This window comes from Nilaparvata lugens, chromosome 6 (assembly GCF_014356525.2).
Source record: "Nilaparvata lugens isolate BPH chromosome 6, ASM1435652v1, whole genome shotgun sequence".
In the NCBI taxonomy this organism is placed as follows: Eukaryota; Metazoa; Arthropoda; class Insecta; order Hemiptera; family Delphacidae; genus Nilaparvata; species Nilaparvata lugens.
Genome location: NC_052509.1, coordinates 19,022,895 through 19,050,842, shown reverse-complemented (window position 1 = coordinate 19,050,842; position 27,948 = coordinate 19,022,895). Strand labels below are relative to the sequence as shown.

Genomic DNA, 27,948 nt, shown 5'->3' with positions numbered 1-27,948 from the left:
CCCTCAGTTTGGTACAAGAACGAGCACTGATCTCCAGGTGAACTGGCGGTGATAGCAACTGTCAAGGCTAATCACATGATACTGTTCAAATCGTGATCAGTATCGTAACATTGTAGACTGTTCTTCTTGTCATATGAACCACGGAAGAGATTTTCCATTGCTCTCTCAGAGAAAACCCCTCAGTAATATGGAAGAGCATACTGTACTGACAAGATAATACATGAGAAATATGTTCATTGAAATAGATGGAGAAATACATTCAATTGAATGTTTACTTTAAACATGAGTGTATACGAGTGCAATAAAGATAGTAGTAAGGCTTCTTAGGATATAGCTGCCTTAGAATAGTATTGATCGTCTTCTAAAAAGCGTAGGAAATGATGGGTTTAAGTTAAATTTTGTAGCTTTCAATGTCAACCAATTACTGAGCTGTCAATATATGAGTGCATTCACTATATATTATTTTCCATGAATTGAATATTTGCCATATATTGATTGTTTTTAGAAAAACTGAATTTTATTATATTTATTTCAGTATTTTGTTATTGATGAACAATCATTATTACACATAATAGAGTATTAAGCCATTTTCGGAATTCATTTTGTTTTAGGTAAGGATTAAGTAGTGCTCTACCAATCAGGTAATCGGAGAGGTTCCTGCATGCCGACTCTGAAAACGCTTGATATGGTCTCGACCTAAAGCTGGAGTTGATTCTCTGACAGTAGATTCTTCATTAGCAATGAAGTGATTTGTTAATACTGTTTTACTGTAATACAAAGTTTTGGTTGCATAAAAGCCGGTTAAATTTTAATCGTGAAACGAAAACCAATCACAGAAGCCTTTACTTCGAAAAAGCATTCTCTGATTGGTTCTCGTGAAATTAATCACGATACAATTTAACCGGCTTTTGTGCAATTGGGCCAAAGCATTGGCATACTTTTCCGGGAGCTTCATAAAGCGGTATAAAATTGATGTAAGGTACAAGAAAAGAGTCTGAATTTTCATTTATGAAGGAAGCTCTTTCACTTCTCATGAAGACTGGGAAGAGAGCGAAAACCAATAATAAAAATAGCAAATAGGTCATTCTATATTCGCGATCTGGCCCAATATGCCAGGAGTCTCTTCCATGCTCCGACATAAAAAAGGTAATTTTATAATTGTAAATTCTAATTTAATTGTATAATTTTCTCAATCAATTTATTGTACAGTATTACATCAACTCATTATGAATATACAAGGTACAAGATATAAGTGGGCTTCTCCAGTTGAAAATATCTACTGAAACTTGACGAATTTGTTTTGAGTATCTTGTGTCCAATTTTGAATTTTTAGTATTCATTTTTTAGCTTTCAGTTTAGGAACAGGCTAGACTTGCTAATCTGTGCGTGAATGAATTATGCCGTTTTTTATTGAAAAAAGCTTCCGTATTTGAGGTTTTACAATGAATCCAAGATTGTCGGCTTATTGGGAGAATCAGAATATCAGACGAGGCAGGTTGAAAATCTGAATAAATTATGAAAGAATTTTATTGAATGTTCTCACAGAATCGAAAAGAGTACTTCGTTGAGTTCTTTAAACTATCAACCAATACATTTACCTATAAAGAGAGATTTTTGAACTAATACTGTATTATTGAAGACTTTCAGCTTCCATGAACAGAGAAATGACGAATGCTTTGTGCTATTTCGAAATAATGACCAATCTACTGTTCAATCTACGATAATAAAAATAAGAATCTAGTCATAAAATTCTGAAATGTAAACAGCTGAAATTATTGAAAAAATGAATCACAAAAAGAAAGCACAAATAGGAAAGAACAATAGAATCTTTTGCAGCAATCTTTATGGCAATAATAATTATTGTTCGAATGTGAAGGACAAAGAAAGTAATCTGATGGAATGGTATAAAGAAGTGAACCAGTGAGCTTTGAACGGTATAACCCTAGAAACGTTTTCACTAGTTATTCACTGTAACTTAAAAAGTGCATGTAATTTGGTTGAAAACGTATCTGAGGCAGAGCCTTTTATCTTGTTGCACTGAGATTTCAAGCTGCAAACAACCATGCGATCGAGTTGCATCGTAATTATTGACGATGACGCTGGAAAAGAAATTTTAGCTGAACGTTTCTTGTCGTTATAGCTTACAGTAAGTTCAAGTGCACAATGTCACTCAGAGAGAATGAAATCGCTGTTTGGCAAACGAGTTTCAAGGTGACAAATCTTTTCAGAAGCCAAAATGAATGCAACTTTCAGACATTTTCACAGTTATCGAAGCAGGATTATTCAATCGATGGGCCAACCTTTCAAACCAAAAAAATACGTAACGAAGAAACCAACTTTCCAATGCTATTGCTTTTAACATTCTTTGAAAGGTCTCGATAATATTGGTTACATCGGAGTCTGATACAGAATGATTTCTCCAATATTGATAATATTGTCTAACATGATTTTTGAATAATTTCAGTGATATTGATAGTAGTGAAAAATCAAGTTGAGTTAGGTGGCATCCACATATTCTAATTTCTCGGTTCTTTTCTCCGATTATAATATTTGAGAGAATATGATATTATAGTACTAGCTGTTTTTGTGTGCTCCACTAATTAATATACTCTTACATAAATACTTACATAATTTTGTCACAATTTTTCGATTGTGACATTTCAATTTGAAATTCTCATTTAAATGACTGATGATTATTTATTGATAAGTTGAATAATTTAAATTATAAGTTTAGTTTTAAGGTTTCATAGTGATCTTATTAAATTAATAACTGAAAGTTTCTCATTTTTGAAACTCAAAAATGGCAGAAAAATCACAGTTTACATCAAAAGAAAAACTTACATTAATACTATCACGACGTCTCACAAACGTATCCCTTCACCAATCCTTCATTTAGTAGGACAAAATAAGTTCATATGAGCTCAAATTGTTGCTTTACTGGATCACACATAGATTAATCTTTCAACTAAAAATATCTCATTATTATCTGGTGGTACATAACCCTCATCTTGGACAATAAAAATAGTCCATTCTGTTTCTAACATTATCACTACATGAAAATCATTAATCTTCAATAGAATATCAATTTCATTGAATTATCCGCCAAAGGTACGTGCTACAAGAAAATTCAAGAATCTCATCATTCATACGTCATTATGCTATTCTAATCTAACATAAAGTTCCATTCACATAATGACTCTAGAAAGCGTTATTTACAATGATGTTCAATACAATGAACCGGTTTCAAAAACTTGAATCGGACCTAGGGTAGGAGAATCACCTTTTCATTGGCGGTATTCGTAGAACTTGCAATTAATATGCAAATCAAAGATGATGAAGTAATCACCAATTAGAAGAAACTTTGAATTTTGTTGTCCGGGAGTAAGATTTGTGGAGGGGTAGATGAAAGTTGATATATTTTGCATGTCTTCATAATAGTGACTTGGTTTTCGAAGTTATAAGAATTCAATCCATGATTTCATTGAAGAGTAAGTTCTCAAAATATTTAAAGTACAGTGACCGATTTGTATTATTGATTGTAAATAAATTAAGTATTATGCTGCGTTTACATCAAAGTTATTAACAAAATGTTAATAACTTAATCTTTATAGATTCTATTAGATTGAACATAACTTATCATACACATGATGAACATATGTGTTTGTCAAGTTCCGTTCAATCTAATAGAATCTATCAGGATAAAGTTATTAAAATTTTGTTAATAACTTTGGTGTAAACTAAGCTTAAGCCTACTATTTATTTTCTCATCATACAAAATTGAGAATAAAGCTTTTGATGTCACTCTTCAAATCCAAATCTGAGTGATCAAGAAGCATATTTTGAAACTATCAAATGACTCCATTAAATCAAGTTATGTACTGAATATTATGTTCATACTGTACACTTTGTACATATACTGTATATTAGTACATCACCAAGGCAGTCCAAAGCTGTTCTGCTGCTCTAGATAGCCTTACAAAAAACGAATTTTTATAATGTGTTTATCTAACTGACTTGTTTTTGTTCAAACAAATAAGATAAATGAATCATGTGAAGAATATGTTTGCATGTTGTGTGGTTTACCGTTGATTCAAGTGTTATAGTAATACGAGTAGATAATCAGGGAGAATTTCAGTAACTGAAAACAGAACAATCAATAAATAAAAACTTTATTCACACTTTCAATTCACTTATTGACAATAGTGTTACTCACATTCAGGATAAGTTTCATTTTGCTCAATCATTCCTATGATTATTTTCAAAAGTATATTACATCAATAATTGACAATCAAAGTTCGAATTACTTGTATATTCTTTGTTTGGTAGATTCTAATAAATCTCTTATAATTTCTATCTCTAATGTTGCTTATTACATTAATTCTGACACAATTGAAATGGATGCTATTATATGTTCACTAATGATACTCAAAATATTTAATGAACTATTAATTATCAGTCTTCTACTATTCAGTCTCGATGAACGCAATGAAATCAGTTTTGAGAACATTTTTTAAATAATCAGTCTTGCTTGAAGTCCACGAACACTAGGTACCGTAACCAAGTATTAGTAATCAAGTATCTACAGTACAGGTATTTTTTATTGTTGAGCACTCAAGAAATCAGGGAAGTTCTTTGATAAATTCAATAGGTCCACTTATTCCAGTAGAGCTCATGTCTCATCTCTATTCCCATTTTGATTAAGTTTTTGTTTATATTATCAGTGTAATATCAAAGTACAATATTGTTTAAGATAGTCAAAATGGTTGAATTATTTAATGAAATCATGAAGAATATTTTTGGCAAATGTTTCGGCATCATGAAAAATACAGATAACCACAAATAATAAATTTTAAAAATCACAGTGTTCAAATACTATTTCAATGATCGAGTTCAATAATTATTAGTGTTCAAGTTTCATTATTTAAAGAAGTCTTCAAATATTATAAATTGTTATTAAATAATAAATAAATATTAGAATAGAGTTGCTGGTAGTTTTAGTGGATTTATTGTTGGTTGTCAGGATTAGCGACTGCTGCTACGAAGGAGGCGGTTGACGGGGAGGCGGCAGATGGGGTGGGTGCCTGGGGGAGGGGGTCGAAGTCCTTGGAGACGGGGCACAGGCAGGGCACAAGCTGAACGTTATGAAGCTGGGGGGTCTGCGCGTGGGGACTCATCTGAGCAGGAGAGGACATCTGCAAAAAGACAACAAATCTCAGTCAAATTGATTTAATAAATAATTGAGTCTTGAGTATGAGTATTGAGTATGAGTCATTTAAATGTGGAGAAATGTTTGCTCAATCATTTATGTTTTAAGTATCAGAGATTGGAATATTTTGGAAATTTTAACGTTTTTTCTCTCAAAATCAGTTGAAGATATTCTCCCAATCATTTCATATGAATTAATTCTAGACCGCAATTGGGTTAATACTTGGAAGGATTATTCTTATCCAATAAGAAGTCCAATTTCTGGTGTTCGAATCATTATGTTACATTGCAAGTGATTATAATATTAATGCAAACGGTAAAGACGAGGGATTTCAGCCACATATTCTCAACTATATACGCTTTCTATTTAAATATTTCTCTTCTAATAGGTGTACCTTTTATTCATAAATGCGCTTCAATATAATTATTGAATAATGAATGTTTGATAAACTATCTGAATAGCGAATGAAAGTATGTACAGTAAGAACATTAATGCGAAAATTGATGTATATTCAGTCTGATAATAATTTGGATTTAATATCTTATATTGATTTCAGAATTAGTCGCATAGATTATACAAGGGATATTAATATCCTAATGGAAATTGTCGTCCGGTGAAATTGCGACAAGACCAATGTCACGTTATCAGAACTAAAAACCTGATGCTTAATCATGAAATATGTCATCCTAAAATCTCTAGTTGAAATTTTAAGACAAGAATATTTTCGTCTTGCTAGTCACTTTCACTCGTAGTAATCTGAAGCGAATATCCGTGCACCTGTTTTATAGATGTCATCAGCTCCTGAAGGAAGCTCTTAACTCGGCAGGTACCGTACTTCCCACCATTCAGACCATCATAAAATGCAACGGACATAATCTGGCAAGTGTCATAACTATCCCAGACACCGGATTATAATCAAGTTCAACGACAAATGTTCCATCCGTTATGAATCTTATCAAGAATAATATATTCTCATGGATCTTGGTTATCAGTTGAAAGCTGATTGGTAACACTTCTGATTTTTAACATCACCGATATGCAATCTCCACTTTAAAAATGAACGATTTACTTGCTGACTAGAGCGCTTACGAGTAACATTGGAATTATTTTTAAGAGTCTGTTGAAATAACCTTTAAAAATAGGAATTGAAAGCGCTCAAGTTGATAAGTGAATAGACCACTGATTGGTAAATTATTTCTCATCAATTTTACAGTATATTTTAGATCTCGAAAACACTTTGAAAGAAATTGTCACATTTTTATATTTTTTACAGTTGACGAGAATCTCCAAAAGGTGACATTTAAAATCAGGCGCTTCTGACTACAGTGTGGGAATGAACGCACTTGAACCACCCTCAGCCTAGTCATAACACGAAAACGAGTATTGCTTATCCCAATGTGGAACCGCTTTTGCATAACTTCCACTGATTAAGAGCTCTCCTCTTGTCACAGCTTTAGCTAATGACTCTCTCATATTAAGATTTTTCAATTTCTTGGAAAAAATTGTGTATTTTAGAAACTTGTATAAATTATTTTATTTTGCTTTGACAGAGTACTGTTTGTACATTACTGAATGTAATGTGCATTACTATACTGTTCATACATTACTGTAATGCACAATAGTCTAGTATCAAGATCAAGATCCATATTGTCAAGAGAAGTTCGATTTTTTATAGCCATATAGAGAAGGAGAATGTTTTATTTTCCTGGTTTATTCAGAGTAATAAAAAGCTACAATTTGTTGATTTCTTAATCAACAAAGAATTCGTTAACTATAGCTCTGCAATTCAAATTTAGTGGTTCACTCACTATCATTCAACGTCACCTTTTTAAATTTTACTATCTCGATTCACTGCTCAATGAAACCAACATGTCAGAAATCAACAGTATGAGTTCCTGAAAATAACTTTCATAAATTCCAAAATGGTCTATGGACAGTGAAACCAGTTCAACTTTAGATTATAGTACGTGTTTGAGTATCACAACGTGTAACTTGTGCCGTATTTTAGTACATGCTCAGTCATGTACCTTAGTTCCAAAATGGTCGACGCAGTGAAACTCACCAGTCCAAATTATGATTACTACGTGATCAAGTATCAAATTTTGTGTAGCATGTACCTCATAGTAAGGTTCACTTTAAACTGTCAGCATTTTTTTGAATACCGTACATGTCTCTGGAATCATTTCATTGTTTGAATGGCAGGCATTAATGCTATAGCCTACACGAGGCATGTTAATATCTATTTCACTATAGTGAGTCTAAGGCCGAGTGAATAAGTCACAATTGAGTGAATTTGAACAGCCAGCATAGTTTCATTGGAAGCATTGCATGCTACTATTTATTAGTAATAACAACAGCTCAAATACCTCAAAAAGGTTTTGTGATTGAATAATTCAAAAAGGGTACTGAGATTTTTATTTTTCTTTCTATCTCTATAAAAAGTAGCCCTATACAGAAAAGAGTTAAATACCTCACTGTATAAGAAGATTAAATTTGAACTGTCATCATACCCCATGAATAGCATCAATGCCTCCCATTTAAACAATGAAATTATTCCAAAGTCATGTACGGTACCTTGATTCCAAAATGGTCAGTACAGTGGAACCAGCGTTTTAAATTTATGATTACTATTTGATCAATAATAGAATTTAGTATAGCAGAAATTCTCTTAGCATGTGAAATCTAGAACCCTATAATGAAGTTCACTTTAAACTGTCAGCATTGAATGAGTATCGATGTTATTAAAGCTGTGCAAAGGCTAAAAATAAACTTTCTACTCGTGATATTTTTCAAAGTTTTTCGATTCGTATATAATCAAGCTATCAAAATGAAAAAGTTTTCTCAGGAAAACATTTTTTCCGATCATTACTTTTTGAGATATGAGCGCCTAGAGTTTAAATTTTTGAGACAGAACATTTCAAATTCGGTAAGAGATAGATCCATGAGATTTAAAGGATGAATTCTTCATAGTATTGTTGATCTAGAAAAACAAAAAAATTCTGAAAATATCAATTTTTGAAGTTATTCAATTTACCAAAAATAACTCAACTAAAAGTTATTTTTAGTAAATTGAATAACTATCTTAAAAATTGATATTTCCAGAAAATATTCATTTTACTAGATCAACAATACCATGAAGAATCTATCCTCTAAATCTCATGGATTTATCTCTTACCGAATTTGAAATGTTCTGTCCCGAAAATTTAAACTTTAGGCGCTTATATCTCAAAAAATAATGATCAGAAAAAATGTTTTCCTGAGAAAACTTTTTCATTTTGATAGCTTGATGATATACAAATCGAAAAACTTTGAAAAATATCACGAGTAGAAAGTTTATATTTAGCCTTTGCACAGCCTTAAGAAGGAACGCAGATAGTTAGAAGTTAATCTCATAATAAGATTGATATTAAACTAATCAGTTCCTTATGAAAATAGCATGCTTCCAACTTGTAAATGCTTTCCATAACAATGTTGTCGTCATGTACCATATACGTGATAAGCCTATAAGGTATCGGAATTAGTGCATCATGTAGGCTACCTTAGTATGCGCACAATCATGTACCTCAAATCTATCTCTATATTAAATCTATTCCTTATATCTTCCCAATATAATGAGTCCAGAAACATGCGCCTTGATTCCATATGGTCAGTTCAGTGGAAACAGCATTTCAAGCTATGATTACTAGGCTATGTGATAAGGTATAGAAATTATAGTGCATCATCATAGCCACCTCTAATACAAGGCCGCGGCCTACGATATTGCAGCGTCGCAGTGTAGGCCTAGAATCTAATACATGATTGGTGAAAAAGATGAGCTGGTATTTTTTTAAATATTTTTCACCAATCATGTATTAGATTCTAGGCCTACACTGCGACGTTGCAATATCGTAGGCCGCGGCCTTGTATTAGAGGTGGCTATGTCATCATGTACCTTAGTCTGCCCTCAATCATGCTCCCTTGGCTCTATAGTATAAATAGTAGGCCTACTCTATATTAATACTGTAAAGCACCTTACTTGAAGGTAACCTGTGCTCCGAAAGGGTCCAATTAGAAACTTGAAAAACTGAAAACTTGACGTAGGCCTAATGAAATCTTGAAGAATTTATAATAGGCCTATAACCATATTCGGTAAATTAAGAATCTATATGAGAAATTTCAAGTTACAGTAATCAGTTAAGTAGTTCAGACGTGATGATGCGTCATTCGTCAATTTCCTATCCCGTACGTGTATAGCCAAGCCATTGTTTCCTTTATTATAATATAGATACCAAGGTAAAATATAGATATAAGTTACGGTTAGTACCTTGGTCATGTGCGCGGCTTGAATAGGCACAGCGACCGGAAGCGCGACGGTGACGGCGGTTGGGTTGGCGGCGACTGCGTCAAAGGCGAACGGCGACATCTGTCCGTTGTGAGGAGAGAACGACATGTGAACGGGCCAACCCAGTCCGTTGTTGTCTCCACGCAGGCTGTACTGTTGCTGCCACTGCGGTGGCGATGATTCACGAGGTGCCGACCTGCAACGCAAAACTTTGTTTCTTTGTTTGTTTTCAATAGCTTCCTAGACACTCTTATCAGAGTATAGGAATTGTCAGAACCTGCATTACGAACCAATAAACTATATATAAACAATAAACTAGTGAGGCCCCAGGTCCGCGTTAAAATGAAAAGCCCGGCCGATTCTCTGCTTTGTAACTGGATAACTGATACCGGTATATCTTATGTAATGTCAACTGTTCATTCTTGTTAGAAACAATAATATTTTATTCGTAAAGAAAATATTTTTTCCAATCTTTAAAATTGATAATACATTTTTATAATTGAGATTGGATATTTCGTTATTCAATTATAGGCCTTTACTCCTACATTATTTAAAAATGATCTGGTAACGTTGTGGATCTAGAAAAGAAAAGCGTTATCTGTTTCACGAGTGATAGACAAGGATAGCAGAAACTATGTTTATCAAATATTGTCATTATAACGTGGACCTCACTATAGACCTGAATAGATTCACACCTCTTGCATTACAAACACATAAACTGGTGCTATTGATACAAGTGTATTTGACGACTCTCGAGGAGACAACCTGGAATTGAAATCGGAATATTTTCACTAACCTGCATTACAAAACTATAAAATCAATATACCTACTATTTTTATTTATTTTTTACAATGCAAATGACACTAATGTACTACTATTACATTACTATTGGTAGCCTACTCCAGGTTCTAGGTGACGACCTGCACAGAAATGGAACTGTTTTCACTAGCCAGCATCACAAACCTAGAAGCTGGAGAAACTATAAAATACTTTTGAATTTGGCGCCGCCTAAGCCTATTTAGTAACTGATTGGAAATCTAGTCACACAATCATGGCAACGGAAATCAGGTAGCTTGGAGCTGTGCTGCATTTAGGTCATTGTCTATTATCATTGATAACATTTAATTCAGTTTTTTATAACTTTAAGGTCTCTAAAAATAGTTGCTAGTTGAGAGTCTAGTCACATTCTTAACAACGGAAATCAGTACCACTAAGTATAATAATTATGAATACTTTCTACTACAAAGTTCTATAAATAACAACTGTGTTTGTGATGCTCTACAGTCTACAAAAGGAAATGAAAAGGAACATCATCATCATACATAGTTAGAAATCAAACTCTGATAATAGGAAGCTGATACACCATTCATAAAATTAGGATTTTTGTAGTACAAACGAGATGTAAGGAGGCTACGTGCTCTTTCGTTAGTCAACTTTGCTTTTTTGGGAGAAATTTAATCATGAATGAATTATCTCTGAATAGATAAAATATGGAAGTTAATAATGGACAGAATCTACGAATAAATTCAGTTATTGTGAGCATTAAAAAATAGATTCAAAAATGCTATTATTTTACAAAATCAGGATTTATATTAACTATTATTCTATAATATGTCGATCAATGGGCCATTTTATTCCACATAGGCCTGGATAATTGAGATTTAAAAAGATGGGATCGTAAAATTGTTACCTACATCACTGTGAATAGTAGCCTTCTCCATCTCCAATTCCATATTACCTATTACACTCAGTGATTATACTCCGGAGTTCATTGTTCAAGTACCATCATTACCAACTTCCATTATTATAGTTCGACTTTCATTAACGTAACTACTATAAAAGTGATCTTAAAAATGTTCTGTTCAATAAGATTTCAATCAATATTTTTTTTATAACTGGAAATAACGAGAAAGCTTCCAACAGTATCGCAGTGTCAATAACATCACAAGCATGATGAAATTTTACAAGATTATTACGATCATTTAGCTCGTAAAAATCCAAAGTCATCAAATTTATTATCGTGCAGGAAAATTTTCTCCTTTCACCCTTCTCTAGCAGTGATTTCTGGCAACAATAGGAGAGCTGGCGAATAAATGTGACAGTCACGGTGTTGCTGACTGATTCATTCTTTCAAAATTACACTCTTTAGACATTATGGAAAAAAATTACTATCACAATCTGGATACTAAAACTAAATTAGAAAAGGTGGAATCCATTGTTTTCAGGCCAAAACTCACAATTTTCCAAAGTTTCCCTACACTGGAAAACTTGCAAAAATGATTGACAATACTGCGAAATAGTGATTTCCAAAAAGTAATCAATAATAGATTGGGCTTGTGCAAAGTACACTCTATATTGAACTATAGGCTACAAGATTTAAACGTTGGTGACGTCTTGACTTTCGTATTTTATTTGCAAGTCCAAATACAGTAGCCTACTCATGTGGATATCATATCAGATAAATATAGATGAAGATTATCCACTGAGCAAGGAAAAAATAATCCCGCATTAACATCATCAATAATATCGATGTATGAAGATTCTAGATCCTTGGTAGGCATTGACTGTATTTTCATAATTCGTGTGAATAGACAAGATTTTTTAGAGAAATTTGTCCATGAAGTGGTGAATGCAAACAACTACAGACACTTCAAACAGTGTGATAGTCGTGTTATAATTCACTTTCCACACTTGAGGATGACGGAGTAAAAAGCTCATGATAAAGTGTTGTGAAATTCAATAGAGATGAATCAGAAATAAGTTTTTAGCCGTAATGCGAATGGAGAATTAATGTAAGTGAAAGTAAATAAGCTTCACAATTACCTATTGAACTGTATTAGTAGCAATAGTTGTGTGAAACGAAGCGTTAATCTATTAAAGACTCCGGCAGATGCATGAAGAAGCGTTTACTATGTTAATAACATTGAAATTGAAAGGTGCTTCTACATCGTCGACTCCTATTACTTTTCAAGCAACGCTTTTAGCAAAAAAATATGACGCAAGAGAATAGAAGAAACTCTGAAGATATTATCGAACTGAGCGAGGATTCTTGAACCAACAAACTAAATCTACTGAGGATCTCAATTGATCAAATGATAAAAAAAATAGTTGGATCCAAATTTAAGGTGTATGAAATGTCATGCTTATCGATTGCATAAGAATGATATCGACTCATAGTCCTAATTATGTATATAGCCTACAATTAATCTTGAACATAATGAATACAAAATATTGTATTTTGATAATAGTGACTCACGATTTCTTGCCATAGAGGAAAAATCCTTCTCCCAATGACACGAAGACGGTTAGCAGGAACGCTGATTTCTGAAAGAGAAAAATATAATAAATATTTTTAATCTTGTAAACTTGTGCTTTTTCGATTTTTCAAATATCCTGTTTCAAAATAACTTTTTCGGGCTAGTTGGAAAAATAAAGTTATTCCATGAAGGGGGTTTCCAAGCTCCCCTAACTGCCAACTCTTGTGTGCTCACTAGTTTTTCTTTCAGAGATAACTGGAATAATTTGATCGGATTCCAACAATTTATCAAGTTAAATTCATATGATACAATGTGGGTCAGACAAGATATAATAAGCCTCTCACTTTGATTGATGTGCGCTCTTGCATTTCCTCTCGTGATACGGAAACTACAGAATGTCCGAAATTGTTGAAAGCATTGGAGAGAAGGAAATAAAAACTTGTATCCATTGCATAAGTTGCACACCACAACAGTCTAATCAAAATGCGAGTATGCGTTGTTTTCATAACAAGTCTAGACATATAATTCATTCATTGTTCATACTCGTTGCAAGTAAGTAGGAAATATTATTTTTATGCTCTACCTATCGTAACTGCTCGCTTAGATTACCCGATGACCGAATAGATAAAAATATACAGGAGTTGAAATGTTCTCTCCGGAATTATGCTAATCTTTCCAAACACTAGTCGGCACACTTGAAGCCTCAAGTGGCTTTTGGAATATCCAAAGAAAACTTTAAAATGTATTTTAAAGTATGACGGCTAGTTCTCAATATTCTCGATAGAGCGCGCTTGTGTTCCAGATTTTGATCACATAATATTATGATACAGGCGCAGGCAGTTGACACACTCCCACCACCTTAGCACTAACACATACTCAGGCGCGTTAGTGGTCTTTCGCGTACAACCATCGCATGCTTGGATGCTTGCCAAGACGTGCACTGTTGCCAGTCTGCCCTGTTGCCAAGTCACAAGTGGAATGTTTTTAATTTTCCAACTCGATTCTGTCCACTGGTGCAATCACTATATTAGCGCGCATTCGTAGTTCAGCAGCAACAGCTGGCCTCTGCTCCCGGCATCCTTCAGTCTCCCTTCTCGGCTTTAGGGGTTGAATTTTCCGGCGCTCTCTAAAAGTTGTTGAGTAGTTATTTTTAAATACTAAATAATTTATAAATAAAAATATTTATTATAAATATTTTAAAAGTACTGTAGTTATTTTTAATGAGAATTTTGTTATGAAAATACTTAAATTCTGAATAAGATTATGAAAATTTTTAAATTTAAATCAAATAAATTATATTTTAAATTCAATTGAAAGTTATTCTAGTTATTATAGCTTAGTCATTGATTTTCAAAGATTTATTAACTTTAATTATGTAGGCTTCCCAGAATTTGAACATACCTACTTTGAATAATTATTATAGTAACTAGTTTAATTAAAATAAAATAGAAAATCATGTCGGGAAATAGATGTGCATTTAGGAAATGTTCCAACAGTCGTGCAAAAGTTAAAGGATTGAAAATGTTCTCCTTTCCCTGGGATACTGACACAGCAAAGATCTGGGTGAACAACTCAGGTGAGTTTCATTTTTATTCAGTATTTATTAATCAATTCAATGTAGAATATAGCCTAGATATTGAACAATATTCATGAATAGTACTTCATTTTTCAAAGTTGAAAGACAATTTTCAACTTTTGGATAAGGAGATAACATACATTTCACAAGTTTCTAATTTTTTCAGACGTTTTCCTTATAGATTTTAATAAAAGCATCGTTGGCACAAACATGTTGAAATGCGGTATTGTACTTGAAAGATTTACTTATCCCTGTTGCATGAAATAAGATAAAATTACAGTTGAATGCTATATACTGGAGCCATCTAGAGAAGCAGGCGACGTCATTAATCGGCACCTAATCACGGTCAAATTGCATAATGTGTTTGTGCAACCTGGCCCTAGAATAGTAATATTCCTTAAACATTGAGAAACTCAATTGATTGTAATAATTGATAAAACTTTCTATTCAGAAAAGAAAATAGAAGTCGATCATGTGTTTAGATAAAAGTAATAGCATCATGTTGACATTGGTTTGAAGTAGCTAATCAAAGTTCTAAGTGATTTCTCATTAAATAAAATACAATTTTTATCCCAAATATGTTTTCAATTTCTCAGGGAATCCAGAACTGATAGAATTATCACCAAAATCACTTGGTAAAAAGGAGATATGCGAGCAGCATTTCCAACAGCAGGATATTTTACCCAGTGGAGGTCTCATGAGAATTATTGAGAAATATAATTTCTGGCTTGATAAAATACAATTGTTTATTTTAAACTACAAAAAAGAGTTAATATTGCATCAATTAACTAAATTATTGAGATTTATTATCATCTTATTGTAGTATCCCTGGTTACCTAGTAACATAATATTGATGTTGATTCAATATACAAATTGAGTTACTTCTTATCTATCATTCACACTTATTACAATAATCTAATATATTATCTAAATAATATTTTATCTCAACAATAATCCAATCTTGATGAAAACCTTATTATAATCTTAATTATTAAGATGAAATATATTGTTTACTATTAATTATACATTGTTTTAAGACGATCTGGCAACAGAACAAGCGGGAAAAAGCTATCTGCTTTGTTGAATGATAGACAAGGATAACAATACTATTGATAATGAAACATTGCCGTTATAACGTGGACATCACTATAGCGCTCCAGGCGCTTTCATCAGTAACTAAGTTTCCCTCACTAGCGCTACTGATTGCACCGTCTAGAACTAAGGTTCCGATGCTGGCGCTATCTCTGTTACTCGTCTAGAACTATCTCGACCCGTCATATATCTGGTAGTGTTTCTTTCATCTGTGGTTATGTTCAACCGTTGGTGGATATGAAAAAGTACACACCTCTAATGACGTTAGAGGTGTGTACTTTTTCATATCCACCAACGGTTGAACATAACCTAACAATCGAAATAGAGCTGAAATAGAGCTGAAAGCGTGAAGATGTAGTAAAATTATTCATTGTTATAGGTATTGGTGTAGGTGGAGGAAAAATGTTGTGTGCATCACGGGACTAAAGTACTTATTCTCCCTCAGGGAAATTGTCGCCCTCGGCTACGCCATCGGGCGACAACAGTTTCCCTCAGGGAGAAAAAGTTGCACTTTAGTCCCTAGATGCACAAATAACTATTTTATGCTCTACCTATCGTAACTGCTCGCTTAGATTACCCGATGACCGAATAGATAAAAATATACAGGAGTTGAAATGTTCTCTCCGGAATTATGCTAATCTTTCCAAACACTAGTCGGCACACTTGAAGCCTCAAGTGGCTTTTAGAATATCCAAAGAAAACTTTAAAATGTATTTTAAAGTATGAGGCTTTCAAGAATGAGTGTTCCGAGTTATGACTTATTCATGGAACGCTTCGAACGTTTTAAGGAAAAGCAAACAATGTGTGATCAAATAACAGTCTCGTTTAGACCACGGTATTTAGATGAAAATATTATATACATTCTTCTATATACCGTGGTTTAGACTGCATTAGGATTTTAAACAATTGTGGGACCAGCAGGGAATATTTTCAGATTTTTCTACAATTTTCTCCGAGAGTCATATTCACTTTTCTGGGCAACACCTGAACTGTAGAAATATTTATTCATCATTGATAGCCAAGTCAATAGAGACATGCACAGCAAATTAGGATAAAGCTGATTTTTCTTGTTAGTATACACTAGTAGTTCTGTGAACAGTAGATCTCGCGCTCAGTACGTTACATTAACCTGTTGTTATGTTTTCTCAAAAATTAATAAATAATTTATCAATTTGAAATGTCTAGAAAAAATCCTAAATAAACATAGAGCTTTCTGTCCTATCGCACCGTGACGTGTCGTCCCGGAATGTGAGTGTGAGCGCTGTTATCATTCATGTCTGGCTGCAACTGTCTACAACGTTGATGGAAAGACACATTTTCAAGATGTTCGATGTTTTTGAACGGGTAGTATTATTGACCGAGCGAAGTGAGGTCTAAGATTCAAGTCGACGGTTTGGCATTTCTCTTAATGTTTATATGTTGCGCATTTGCGGCGAAACGTGGTAATAGATTTTCATGAAATTTGACAGGTATGCTCCTTTTTTAATTGCGCGTCGACGTATATACAAGGTTATTGGAAATTTTGCATTTCAAGGATAATATAAAAGGGAAAAGGAGCCTCCTTCATACGCCAATATTAGAGTAAAAATCAGACTATAGAATTATTCATCATAAATCAGCTGTCGAGTTGACTATAAATTGCATGCCATTACGCATGCAATTCAATATCTCAATGTAACTTGGTAAAAAAATAACAGCTGTATAGACTATATTATATGCCTCATTGAATGCAATTTTTATGCACTATTAAATAATAGGATGCAAAGAACTTATAACAGCTCGTCTGGGCGCCTAGATGTCTTCTGGTTTTCTCGCGCTAAATTCCGGAAAGCGTTATATGATAATTAAATCTTGTGTAAGCATGATCTGATCAAATAAATAATTAGTGTATCAGTGAGGAAGTGCTTATGGTTTGGGACGTCGTTATAACTGCGCGAGGTCTACTGTTCACAGAACTACTAGTATATATAGACTCCAAATCATGATATAGATCTGACTTTGATATCATCGTTTCGAGGACAAATATATCTATAATAATTGATCTGGATATTATAGTATATCTATTGTTTGGTAATTTATTCCTATACAAAGATAGAAAAACAGGAAATTTCTACCTCATAATTTCATATGTTGTCTAATAAAAGTTTACGCTTCGGTTTTTCTAAAAATGTTTCTTATGAAAGTTCAGGAGATTAGAGCTTGAGGAGGAGAAATTTCCCTACAGATTGTCTTTATTCAATTTGTTTTACTCTGAAGATAGAATGGGAATCTGCAACTTGCGCCCAGCGGTCAGAATGTGTTTGGGCACTCACAGATTGAACGTAACAAAGTGAACGTCCGTGACGTCATCACGAGTGATGTCATTTCGCTCTCACTACCAGCCTACATTACGGCTGTGCAAAGGCTAAAAATAAACTTTCTGCTCGTGATATTTTTCTAAATTTTTCGATTTTTATATCATCAAGCTGTCAAAATGAAAAGATTTTCTCAGGAAAAGATTTTTTCCGATCATTACTTTTTGAGATATGAGTGACTGAAGATTGAAATTTGGGACAGAACATTTCAAATTGGGTTCGATATAAATCCATGAGATTTAGAGGATGGATTCTTCATGGTATTGTTCATCTAGTAAAACAAAAATTCTCAGAAAATATCAATTTTGGAAAAGTTATTCACTTTACCAGAAATAACTCAACAAAAAGTTATTTTTGGTTATTTTTAGTAAATTAAATAACTATCTTAAAAATTGATATTTTCAGAATTTTTTTGTTTTACTAGATCAACAATACTATGAAGAATCTATCCTTTAAATCTCATGGATTTATCTCTTTACTTACCGAATTTGAAATGTTCTGTCCCAAAAATTTAAACTTTAGGAGACCATATCTCAAAAAGTAATGACCTTTTTGATAGCTATATGATATACAAATCAATAAACTTTTTAGCCTTTGCACAGCCTTACGTTCCTCGACTGAAGGAGCGAAATTCAAATTCACTACAGTATCCTAAGGATGCTTCAAGCAAAACACTACAATACGTTGTATTATGACAACCTATTAGCCTACTTAATGAGATACAGATTTCTAACCTGTAATTCCATTCGAATTGATAATAAAAGATTGGGCTAGAATCATGATTGTACGATCAATCATTCATTAAGAATCATCTTCAATGAATGATCACTGTCAAATTGGTTGAAGCAACATAATATTATTGTCTCAATCATTCATTCTAATGTTTTGATTTTTCATTCCATTTGTCTTTATGACAGAGACAATGTGAAAAAATTATCAATTTGAACCATTATACATGAGTTCGTTGTTCAAAAAAATTATCCCACTCCTTCATCTTTTTTTAGAAAATTACAGAAAGAACTAGACTCCATTGCAAAAATTATCATGATATTGGTGTATTTGTTAATACATAACGTATGGAATTAGGATAGAGAAACAAAGAGACGAGAGTGAGTTGACAAACTGAGTAGTTGATACGGCACGCCTTTTCTATACTCAGCCATCTAGATCATAGCCATCTAGATTCTGGCGGGCAATAAACAACATCCTCTCTTTATTAAATGAAGATAACTCAACATTACAAAAAATCAATATTAGAAATACAATACAAACTCATAAATGGGAGCAAGATTGGAATGACAATATAGGAAAATCATACATCTTACATAATAATATTATCATTCTCATCAGCAAATTAATAAGTGAAATTAGCAAACAAAATCATTCAACCATGCCGGTTTTTTTTATCTGTCGTGCCCTTACTCCATTATTATTTTCCTTATCCTTCTCTTCCCCCATTCCTTGATTCTCATGCCTGTCTACATCTAAATCCCTGTTACCAGGTACCTCAATTAAATTGAAACGATTTCTCCTGTTACTAACATCATTAGTTTCTACAGTATATGATCTGGGATGCAATGATTTTTCCTGTACATTACCATAACATCTCCTGTCAGTTATCCAAACTTTGCCACTTAGCTCAAGATTAGATAACTCACTAACTCTATTATTGAATTGGGCAGCCATAGTATTTTGTTTTTTCACTCTCAATTCTTTTATTTTATTGGGAGGGGGCACATTTGGGAATAATTGATGTTTTACAACTGGCAATCTAGTCTTCAATTTTCTACTCATCAAAAGTTCAGCTGGAGAAAACCCATTGTAAAGAGGTGTGCTTCTATATGCCAATAAAGCATCATAATAATGTATCATCTTTATTTTTATTTATGAGAGTTTTAGCCATATTAACAGCCGCCTCAACTTGTCCAATTATTGATCGACTGAAATATGGAGAACTAGTTTCATGACAGAAATTGTAATTATTAGCAAATTGTTTGAACTTTTAAGAAAATTGAGGCCCATTATCAGTGCGCACCGAATCACAAATACCATACCTACTAAATAACTCTTATAATTTTTCAATGATCACCTCTTCAGTCATGGAAGTGAGTTGAAAATTTTCAAAAAAAAATTAGAATAATAATCTGTACCCCTGTGCAGAGGTACTAAGGTGACATGTTTACCTCCTCACTACCCTAAACACAACCAAAGTTAGTAGACAGAAGGTTGGTCACTCATCTATAGTATTTTAGTTGAAATGCAATTGGAGTGGGGGAACTGCAGTCGTGACGTAGGCTGTAGTACAGAGTAGGCAGAATATCGCATTCTTGAAAATTATACGGTGACGTATAGTCAAATTATATAACACAAACATTTTCTGACATGCAAGATTTCTGTTTCTGCTTTACAATAATTATCAAAACATTTGAATAATACAAGTATTTTGCCATATAAAAGCAAAAACCCCACCTCCTAACCTTCCCTTTCAAACCCTTGAGGTTTCTTCATCTTCTAGGTCGTGTTTATATTTTGTAGTTTGGCTATACATCAGCTTGTGAATTTCGGGGATGAGATATTTTGATTCTCGTAGAACATGTGCTCGATACCAGCATATGTTCAGTGCATTTATATGAATGAAATTCTTCGGATTTATTGGGATCGGTTTATCGGATTATTGCAATGCATTGGTTTATCAAGATTTTTTATGGGTTAATCTGGAATAATAATAGTATAACGTTGTCTACTAACGCTTTTCCAGCTTATTAACTTTTCCGTGTCACGTTTTTAGATTCTTGAAAAACTTTCAACTTAACTTTATTCATACAAGTTGAATGAACTTGAAATATTTAACAACATCATCAGAATCAGTGATTCAATCGCTATAAGTATGGAGAATTTTTAAGTTCTAGGTCAATCTTGAGGGGATCAAACGACGATGTATTTGAAGATACAGTGAATAAACTGTATGCTCAGTGTGGTTCTCTATCACTTTTTTACTACAAGTGACGTCACGCTGGCGTTCCCCCCACCACCTCGAATCTTTCACCTGTGAGTTTTTTAATTTAATTTAATTTAATTAACCTGTGAGTGATCAACCTTCTGTCTACTAACGTTGAAACAAAACTACTGCGAGGTCAAAAATTGTCTTCCAAACTTTTCCCACACTTCGTTGACTGGGCTATTAATAAACCTAACGAACGACATCTTACACTACTTAGTCAAAAATGGCAACGGAATGACATTAGAGCCCAGTCTAATAAGAGCTCACTGTTTTAAAAACTTTAATTCTTTAGAAACTTAGGTTATTGAGATTAGGTGGGCCGGTCCCGACTGTACTGCAATGCCAGGTCGACCCGTGATGGAGGTGGAGCAAGCCCCTAACACTCCATCTATTTCCAAAAATCAGTTTAATATACTGGCCACACAATGTGCGGCGTATCAGATATTAAGCTGATAAGAACAGATACTACACTTTGATCTTAGCCAACAGGCCGAGAAGCGATAACTAACATCTCAGAAACATGAGCTACTATATCAAACTTCACACAAAACTCTGGCGAGAGTTTACAAAATTCCTCAACTTTGATCAACCATTCCAGGATGGAATATTGTTATATTAGTTTGGGAATACTCACAAACCTTTCAAAAATTGGAAAATCATCAACTTCGTTGATTATATCGAGAATAATTGCAATATTACAATAGATAATAAGAATAATATATGACACTGGAATTTTTTGATTGAAATGCAAGCAACTGTTGTACTAGTACTCAAAATGCCTGCTAGGATGTGCTAGTATAGTCTTAGGAGCTCAACTAACAGTTCATTCTTTCATTGATCTTGCCCTCTAACCAACAAAATCATAATGTTATCTCTATCTGTCAATAAATTACAAATGGCAAATTATATAAAATATATCTAGCTTTAAAGTTTGAGAATAGCAGATCATTAAAAAACAAAAATGAGAACTTTATTTGGAATCAACTGTGCAGCACCTGTTGAATCTATATAACATTTTGAAAGCTAACTTTCTCGCCAACGGCCATACCACGTTGAATACACCGGTTCTCGTCCGATCACCGAAGTTAAGCAACGTCGGGCGTGGTCAGTACTTGGATGGGTGACCGCTTGGGAACACCACGTGCTGTTGGCATTTCTTTTTGCATCCATCCTCAACTTGATAAGACATTATAGTCAACAGCACAACCCAAACTTAAGGTATTAGAATAATTATAATTTGATAAATTATTATGATTTTTGTATTTAACAGCAATATATTGATCATTGGGTATTTAAAATACACTAGACAATGCACTATTATTTTTTATAACATAAATAATATAAGTTACAAGCCCAACTATGGTAGTGTATAAATCAATGTTTAGTATATACATAAACATGTTTAAATACATTTACATGTACAAATAAATATTATGAATAAACCCCCAGCTCAACAGTCATTTTTCGTATATAAATAAAATTCAATAAGATGATGTTTGAAAACTTCATTTTCAGTCTGCAGATGAATTAAAACATAAAGACATAAAGCTGATTGTTGCAAATACACACAAACACAAGCACACATACACACACACATACCAACAACCAAAAATCATGTTTTTGGACTCAGGGGGACCTTAAGACTTGAAATCCTACTTCCCATTCATAGTTGAAACTTGAAATTAGGGTACCTTATTTTTTTGGAAAACAATACTTTCCTTACCTATAGTATAGTAATAGGGCTAGGAAAGTAATAAAATGAAGCTGTCTGTTCTGATTCCGTCGAAAAAATTCCGAAAAATTAACATTACTAATATTAAGATTTCATGAATCACCATAAATGATGATTCTCCAAAAAATGTTTTGGATTTTGGAAAACTCGCTGAAGGACTTCGCTGATTCTCGTAGGTCTCGAGTCAAACTGCACTCTTGGATAGACACCCACAATACACCACTAATAACTCTGGCGAGAGGTAGCACCAAATAACACATTTATTTACCAGAAAATTAATCGGATTCAGTTTGAAATCGGTTTTTAATGTTGTTTACATATCATAAAAGTTTATCACAAATTATTTCTGTCAATTAGTTATTCAATCACTTCTAAATATCCATGGAAAACTGGGGCTTACGGAAACTCTAGAAGAAAAAAGCTTAATGTAGTTACACTTTAGCACGCTAGATAGCGCTGGCAGTCGTGTATGATACGAGGAGATTGATACTGTATCATTTCGGAAAGCAACACGCTACAATAGTTGGCTACAATGGCACCCTGGCCTATATAGTATCACGTCATCGTCATAGTGGCACGTTGAAGCATTGATGCTACTTATGTTTGTGCCACCTCTGCTATGCTTATGCCATCTTTTCTCTATAATGGTTAAAGTAAGTTAGTTGAAGTTAAAAACGTAAGAGTAAGCTAGCTATTCAAAAGTTGAAGACGTTAATGACTCTCCAACATCTTCTTTTTCTTCTTCTTCTTCTTCTTCTTCTTCATCTTCTTCTTCTCTTCTCCTCCTCCTCACCACTTTACCACCTTCTTTCTCCTTCACTTTCTTCCCTTCTCTTCCATCTCATTCTTCGCTATTTTGAAGAAATTAAATTCATTGATCACGGATAAAGTTCAATTCCCACATCAAAATTATCAACTCAGTTGATAATCATATTAATCATCACATAAGTTAATGAGATTATTTGTGTCTGCGAGTGTTATCACAAGCAAAATGATATTATGATCAATAAGGAATCAATACTAAAAGTTTTAAGTAAACGTGAGCATCTGGGCTACTAATTATCGTTCGCTTCAATAAAAACATGAGAAATCGATGCAAATCTCCTACAAAAATGCTATTAAACAAATTTTTCTCACTTCTCATAGTTTCAATACATCATGGGGAGTGGATAATAATTTATAATAAAAGATCGAGAATCTTCGCTTTGAAAATTCTGTAGAGGAAGTTGTAATGGATTCTGTTCTATTCAGAAGGGAAATAGTACTGGACAGCTTTAAACGATTGTTTCAAATAGATTGAGTATTATAGAAGAAGCTAGTTTAAAAAACAGGTCTAGTCTATGTGAGGAGAGTGTTCTATTATCGTGTTAGTAGAGTTCACATTGAAAAATGTTGAGGAAGACAGCAGAAAAGGTTGTTCTAGAAGAGATTTAGATAGCATCCCAATAATGAGGGAAGAGAATGACATTTGAAAAAGGATTCCATGTTCATAACAGTTACTCCCAAGCTATCAACTCACACAACACTTTATCATTGACCTTCGGAAGATAAGCTCCACCTCCTAGAATGGAGTTTATAACACCTAGTAATTTCTAAAAAGATTTTCCTAGATAATTCTAGTACTGAAGAGCTGGTCTGCTTGTGATTTTAGGCTAACATTGTTTCGGAGGAGAGATAAGCTATGGTTTCCACACTTTTGAACATTCCATTGACATTCAAATGTGGAAGTGATTGGTATATCTGGAGTATCTGGACTGGAGCCTGGTTGTGAAGAATCTTCAGCGTATTCACAAACAGTCTATTCTCATGCTTCAAATTTTCTAATAGCGTCTAATATTCAAAAATAACCATTTTATTTATCTATTTACCTGGATAATCTATACGACATCTCAAATACTGTAGGCCTATGTTATTTGTAAAATATTCTGAAACATCAGCGTTTACACCTGAGTTTCTCGCCAGTTGTAGTAATTTGTTGCTATTCTAGAAAATAAAGCAAATTAACACCGTTTCTACTTGTGAAGAAGAAAATCTTAGTTTGAAGCTACGTTTACACCAAAGTTATTAACAAAATGTTTATTTTCATGTCCTTATACATTCTATTAGATTGAACAGAACTTGACAAACACATATGCTCATCATGTGTATGATATAAGTTATGTTCAATCTAATAGAATCTATAAGGACGAAGAAATAAACATTTGGTTAATAACTATGGTGTAAACGAAGCTTAAGGGACAAAAATTTTGCGCTGAGAGTAACGGTGGAAGTCAAGAAGAAAATAAAAAGAACATTTATACGAAAATAAAGTTTTGAAAGGTTTTGGAGGAGTGTTCCCCTGCCAATTTAATCTATATCTAAACCATTCAGTATTTAGAAGTTCATACGTTATTTAGAGAAAGAGTTCCTGTGATTTCTCAAGAACTCTTCCATTTCTTGATCTTTGAAGTAGGTAAAATTAACTCTCAGTCTCAGTTGAAAATTTCATATTCCCACAGGTTATTTGTTCAACACTTTTAAATGTCAATTATTGTTGTAACCTAGCTTTTCTGTCGGGAATTAATCAACTAATCCATTTTTTGTCTCAGCTTCCTATTAAATTTTCTAACATCACATTCTGCAGATTTTTGGAAAACACTCAATAAATGTGAGAGTTCAATATGTATCAAATCTATTACAATACTAATAAGAATGATATATTCCGGATCAAAATCGTGATTGATCACAATGGAATCAATCACGATTTTGATTCGGAATAAGGGCCAATGATCATATCAGATATGGAAGGGTCCGATTACATTTCCAGTAAGAATAATATACCAGTTGGTGAAAAATATGGGAATGGATCGATTCCACAATATTCTTGAGGTTTTTCATTTTAAAAAGGAAAGAATTTTCAAAGAGATGATAGAATCATTAATCGAATGCAAGTGTTAAAGAAATCATGATTTCATTGAGAAAAAGTCTTGTACCTTGTTAAGCCAGTTACACACACATCTATTTTTAGACTTTCGATTTTTTGCCGTCCTTATGAATTATATCAGATCGAATGGAGCTTGACAAACATTACTTTAATCTGATAGGAATTTATAAGGACGGCAAAGAATCGTACGTCCAAAAATCGATAAGTCTGTAACTAGACATAAACACATATCGATTTGTGGATGAACGTTTTTTTGCCGATCTTATAAATTCTTTCAGATTAAATATAATTTGGCAAACTTATTTCGTGTACTTGTTTGCCAAGCTCCGTTCAATCTGGTAGGATTCTTAAGAACGGCAAAAAATAGAAAGTCCAAAAATCGATGTATGTGTAACTGGCTTATAGTATTAAATTATTTGCATCCACTGTTATGATCTGCATCTTTATTATTGAAAAAATGAATAATATGCTAAACTGTTGTAATGATCTTCATTCATGAGCTTACTGTGGATGTAGTGAATTCATTAGTTTTGATGATCATCGACATCGTTTAGTTTGAACTGCTACACTTTTAATATTAGCCAACAAAGCAATTTGGACACCAAAACAAGAATTTAAAAGGCAAGTTAGTGTTGGTTGCACGGAATCTTCATTACATCGCGTTTTCCTTCTGATTATAGTAATCACCAAAAATCATAGCTCATTTAATAGTCATCAGTTGTTGACTTGAGAAACCAGTATTTTACAAAAGAGAAGATTACATTCTACTTTTTTGATGAATGGTAATAAATATGTTACACTTCAAAGATTCATGTTTTGATTTAGTGCATTTATTTGTAAATGAGAAACAAACTTTAACTGCAGGATAACTTTTAATGAATTATCATTTTGAAGTTACATTTCATTAATTATTTCATTCAGCAAGTTCAAAAATTTACCTACTTTTCAAACTTTCCATTGAACATCATATTTATTGAAAATTCTAAAGGAAAATCATTTCTCTCACAAATTTGTTTTTGGATCATGCCAGTGAATTGGAAGTGTTGTATAAATTATTAGAAAGTTTTTGAAAATAATCATATTCTGCAACTGATATGAATAAATTCATATTTCAATGCTTGAACACAAGACCGTTCTCTCAACTTTTCTATTTTTCTTCTAATAGGTTTCATCAACTTTTTTTCTATTCAGATCACTATGCGATCATAAAGACCGAGAATGGTCTTGTAGGAACGATCTCTGGTCTGAATGATGATCACGTCCCACTCATGTGCATGAGAGGCATGGAGATTGAAGAAGAGTGATGGCTATAATATAGCCCAGTTCTAAGGTGGGATTCGAATCATGTTGATTGTGAATTAGGGAGGACTGAACTTTGTTTATTGTAGATATACAACAAATTATTTTTCTAAAATATCAAGTACATATTGTTTGTTATCAATTGATCGCCTTGGAATGTATTTATTCAAGTGAGTAATGATGGATGAAAATTCAAAATTAATTTGTTTAAAAATAGGAGATTGAGAATAATAAGCTCAATCATAGACGATATCTTTCCACTATAGTTTCGTATGGAGCATGAATATAATGCCAAATGCCACATGACATTCAATGTTATACTCATTAGGATTTTTTTGTGAATTATGTTAATGGACAAAAATTGAAATGTCATAATTTATGTTTAACATTTGAAAGAAATTGTTATAAACTTCAAGATTCCAACTACTTTAAAAAAGCATCACATTGGAATAGAAAAGTTCAAAGTTCAAAATTATTTTCTGGAAAGATGAAGGCTAGTCTCATCAGAATCAAGATTTTAATCAACGTAAGTTTTTGCAGTTGTAAACATCATTCTAGAACAAATTAATATCAAGAACATAAAATTTGATCTCTAAACTAAACGAGAAATAAATAATTCAGATTACTCACGAAATATGCAGAGAACATCATCCTGACAGGCTTTGGGACTAACTAGCCCGTCTACCTGTTCTGAGCCTGTTTTATAAGCACCATAGCCTCCCTCAACCCTTGTCATGGTGAGGTGGAGTGGAATAAACAAAGACAAGAGATCCGTTAACTTGTTTAGAAGAATAGTCTTCTTTTTTCCCCAAATAATTATGGTCGCTCGCTCAGTTTTCGAAGTCTCACACCCTCTCTCTCCACACTCACATACTCTCTCACTCACGCTCTCCCGCTCTCATTCTCTCTCACTCTCCAGAGAGGTGTCTCTCTTTAGTCATTCTGTAGTAAGTGCTACACCCTTGACTCAATCTTGAATGGTGCTCTCCTACACAAGTTATGTGGACAGACCACATAAATCGTACAGAAATACCACAGAAACCGCAAGATCAATTATTGGATCACTAATGGAAACCAATCATTATATTTTCTGTAGTTGGGTTATATTAGGGTTCCACTACTACAAGAATTGGAAATTGAGAATAGTATTCAAATAATGTTGAGATTTTATGTATACCTACTTGTCG

The 27,948-nt window shown here is 33.2% G+C and overlaps 1 protein-coding gene and 2 non-coding genes across 3 annotated transcripts; 1 reads left to right on the top strand and 2 right to left on the bottom strand.

The window, feature by feature from the left end:
* Positions 1-4,153: 4,153 nt before the first annotated feature.
* On the bottom strand, positions 4,154-27,475 carry LOC111048962. The gene is made up of 4 exons (XM_022334947.2): positions 27,392-27,475; positions 12,784-12,851; positions 9,510-9,723; positions 4,154-5,192 (listed from the first exon to the last, which is right to left on the bottom strand). The coding sequence occupies exons 1-4, from the start codon at positions 27,410-27,412 to the stop codon at positions 5,004-5,006; spliced, it is 492 nt and encodes a 163-aa protein (XP_022190639.2). The 5' UTR covers positions 27,413-27,475; the 3' UTR covers positions 4,154-5,003.
* On the bottom strand, positions 21,117-21,309 carry LOC120352108. Its single transcript, XR_005571710.1, has one exon. It is a non-coding gene; the product is annotated as a U2 spliceosomal RNA (small nuclear RNA).
* LOC120352113 lies at positions 21,842-21,960 on the top strand. Its single transcript, XR_005571713.1, has one exon. It is a non-coding gene; the product is annotated as a 5S ribosomal RNA (ribosomal RNA).
* Positions 27,476-27,948: the final 473 nt, after the last annotated feature.

Coding starts and splice junctions, on each gene's coding strand:
- LOC111048962 (XM_022334947.2), bottom strand. CDS start 27,412: ATGATGTTCTCTGCATATTTC. Junction 12,852..27,391: donor TGATGTTCTCTGCATATTTC/GTGAGTAATCTG, acceptor TTTCTCTTTCAG/AAATCAGCGTTCCTGCTAAC. Junction 9,724..12,783: donor TTCCTCTATGGCAAGAAATC/GTGAGTCACTAT, acceptor TTTGCGTTGCAG/GTCGGCACCTCGTGAATCAT.